General features: G+C 42.0%; 1 protein-coding gene across 2 annotated transcripts; it reads right to left on the bottom strand.

The window, feature by feature from the left end:
- Nucleotides 1–247: 247 nt before the first annotated feature.
- On the bottom strand, nucleotides 248–2,335 carry LOC125548363 (AMSH-like ubiquitin thioesterase 1). 2 transcript variants are annotated; one of them, XM_048711984.1, is made up of 6 exons: nucleotides 2,068–2,335; nucleotides 1,768–1,832; nucleotides 1,588–1,675; nucleotides 1,221–1,385; nucleotides 1,006–1,100; nucleotides 248–368 (listed from the first exon to the last, which is right to left on the bottom strand). In XM_048711984.1, the coding sequence occupies exons 1-6, from the start codon at nucleotides 2,188–2,190 to the stop codon at nucleotides 263–265; spliced, it is 642 nt and encodes a 213-aa protein (XP_048567941.1). In that variant the 5' UTR covers nucleotides 2,191–2,335; the 3' UTR covers nucleotides 248–262. The 2 variants fall into 2 exon arrangements, with proteins under 2 accessions (XP_048567941.1, XP_048567942.1); XM_048711985.1 differs by lacking the exon at nucleotides 248–368 and adding an exon at nucleotides 387–408 and having other exon boundaries at nucleotides 2,068–2,332.
- Nucleotides 2,336–3,283: the final 948 nt, after the last annotated feature.

Below are 3,283 nucleotides of genomic sequence, written 5' to 3'. Positions count from 1 at the left end.
AGCTCTGGATAAGATTTCCTCTCATTGTCTTCGCTCGAAGACTTAGGATTTGGTTGAGCATCACTTCAGTCACTCTGACTTTGTTCACTTGGACCCCACTTAACAGTATGGTGGTTCCTATGACTCAACAAAGAAGAAAAGGAAACTACGAAATAATTATGTCTTCGCACTCCATAGTCTTCAGACGATGTCTTCTCATGTCATAGTCTTCAATGTGAATCACTTCACAGACCATCATTGTCTTCAATGTCTTCACACATTTTTAGGGGTCATCTCTGCTTAACAACTCCGAAATGTGTACAGTGTAGAATGACCAATCACCAGAAACAATTAATGTGGTGCCAAACTTCAAATATCCACTTATAAAACTGTAGGACAGCCAGACAAATTGATAAACACGACTAAACTCTGCCATGAAAAAACTATGTTCTTGTATTAATAAAAAGAACTCATAAACCAGAGCTAGATCTCTGAAATCTCCTAATTCAACCGACTAGTCAGAGAAAGACTGATAATTGACCTGACTCAAATGCAGGAAAGCATGCGGTCCCATAATTAAGTTAGGACCCCGATAAGTGCCAAACGTGTGGCACGAGCACATGGCAACTCCGAACGTTTTTTATGGCAAGTTTAGTGACGCGAGGATGGCAACTCTCTTTTCAGATGGCAAATTTCAGTTTTTTTTTACGTTTTTTTCGGATGGCAACTTTAGTTGTAAAAACGTCAGGGCCGGAGTGCTTCGTGCCACACGTGTGGCACTTATCATCTGGATTAAGTTACTGTGTTGCTTATGAAGTGTACCCTTTAAACCTAACTTTTTGGCTTAAGAAATTGATCAAGTTACCAGAGTGGTTTAGGTTAGCTATCAAACATGTCAACTAGCCTTCCTCTTTCATAATTGGTGGACAACCGTTCAATCTGGAAATCACTCAGGCACTACTTTTACTTCAGCCAAATGAAACACAGCATATCATACACACAAATATGAACAGAAGATACACATACTGTTTGCGGATCTGCCTATCAGTTTGGATACTTGTCCATGATGCCACGTGATGCCTCCCGTCTGGGTAGAATTTTTGCAATGAACCTACAAATGGCTGGAGAAGGGAAGGAATGAGAAAGAATAGCCAGAAAGAACACCTGGCAAACTGACAGTACATAACTCGTTTTCCACAAAATGACTGCAAACTACGAAATGTTGCACAATCCCATATTACCTGTGTGGAATATGTGGTTGGAGGATGCTTCTCCGTCCTTAAACTTGCAGCATGGGTTCCATTCAGACCATTAGCTTCCGGGCTACCCCTTCTGTTATGTTCAACGAGCTGCCGCTTCACAACTGGCTTCAGAGACTCAAGCTCATTGACAACATCAATGAGTGTCTACAACAAAACAGTCAATCAGACAAACAAGCGCACGGGGAGGGGGAGGGTAGATTAGTCAACATGACCAATCGGAACTGTAAATTCTACATCATATATTATACATATAAGGCTCAAGATGTGCTATGTGATCATGAAAACTAATACTTTAAATGTTTGATAACATAAATACAGTAGTTAGTGAGCGCGTAAGAGGAATTACAGAGGAGTTGGCGTTTCTGACGAACTCTGCTTCCCTCAACTTGAATACGGGGTAGTCACGGTGCTTGGGGATGGTCTCACACAGCAAGCTGCAGCCGGTCAGAGTCAGATGTTAACTGATCATCATCATCACGATAGTAAGAAGCGAATATCAGGATGAATCAATCAACGTTCAGCCAACCTCGTATATCTCAGGAGGATGACATACAGGTCGAGGATGTTCTTCTCATCTCGATATATCTTGGCCTGCGCACCACATAAAAGCACAACATTTTAGCACCGTCTGGAACAAAAACACGGTAGCACTGACGTTAATTACGTACTACAAACCAAATTCACCACACCGCGCGTTAACAGAACAAGAAAACTACCGCGAATTGCGAAAGAACAGCTAGAAGCTAAATTTCAGCCCCAAAAGGCCAGATCTATAGTGGCGGTAGGAATTCCGAGCGAGAGATTTCGAAGATGGTTAGGGTTTGACCTGGCGGAGGAGGGTGCCCGCGATGCGGAAGTAGTAGGGAAGGCTGATGCGGTGGTCGACGGCGATCGGCCGCGCGCAGGCCTCGATGCTGATGATGCCCTTGGCTGGCTGCGGTGGCCCCATGGCCTTCTCTTGTGAGCTCCTCTGCTCCTCCGGCGAGAAGTTCGCGACGAGAATTAGCGACGCGGGTTAGGAAAGGAGAGGCAGACCTCAGGAATTAGTCACACACTCGCATTCCGCGTGGCGAAGTAATCGTTCTTGCGGTTGTACCCTTAGGATTACGGAAATTGACGTGTTTTTATGTAACTTCTATTGTTTTTTATGTTTGCTACTAGATCATGAAAGCGCGCGTTGCTGCGCCCGTCAATTTTTGTTAGATTGATAAGAACTTCATAAAATAAGTGAATGTGCAAAACATGAGATATCATTTTTGTATAAATTGACCAATATATCATTAAGTTATCAAAGGTGAGAAATTTAATCAGTTTGCAGTGAACAAGTGTGGAAGAAAAGATTGGGTGCGTGTTAACATGACCATCTAGCAACCTATCTTCCTCACAACAAGCTTTCGCCCCGCTTGTCATCTTGATGCATGGCTGCTAGAAATATATATATGAGAAGATGTGAACAGATTAAAGTTTGCTGAAAGTTCAACATTCATTCATGTTTAGGATATGAGATTGAAAAAACAAACATACATATTCACGAAAAAATAGTAGAGATCAATTAATAGTTGAACTAAGTCTTGCTAATACATTGTAGTAGTACATAAATGCTTGAAAAATGTGGATGTTGCCAGGCCGGTGCCATCGCCAAAGGGAAGTGTGTAGCACTTGGTCATCCAACATGGGAAGATTACGGTGGAGCCTGGCCAGTGGTAACTGGCGCTGGTAGCATGATGCTCTCCAAGAGAGGTATAGTCGTGGGCGGGGAGAAGGAAACACATGCCATTATGCCAACTTCCATAAATCTAGTATATAGAATATGTATGATGGTGAAGAGGATCACAAGCTAAAGATGCAAACTAATTATATTGCAAGGATAACTTACTGAAAAAAATACTTTGTGGAACCAATGAGGTAGATGATATATATGGTCTGCAAAATATTAATTATTTGCATTCTTCAAGTAAGCATCATAATGAGTTCATATTTTCATCAACGGCGAACTTCTTCATGACTACAAAGTTGAAATACATGTAGTTTCTGCCAGAATT

Source organism: Triticum urartu, chromosome 3, assembly GCF_003073215.2.
Source record: "Triticum urartu cultivar G1812 chromosome 3, Tu2.1, whole genome shotgun sequence".
NCBI classification, from domain to species: Eukaryota; Viridiplantae; Streptophyta; class Magnoliopsida; order Poales; family Poaceae; genus Triticum; species Triticum urartu.
This window is presented reverse-complemented; position numbering and strand designations above follow the sequence as displayed.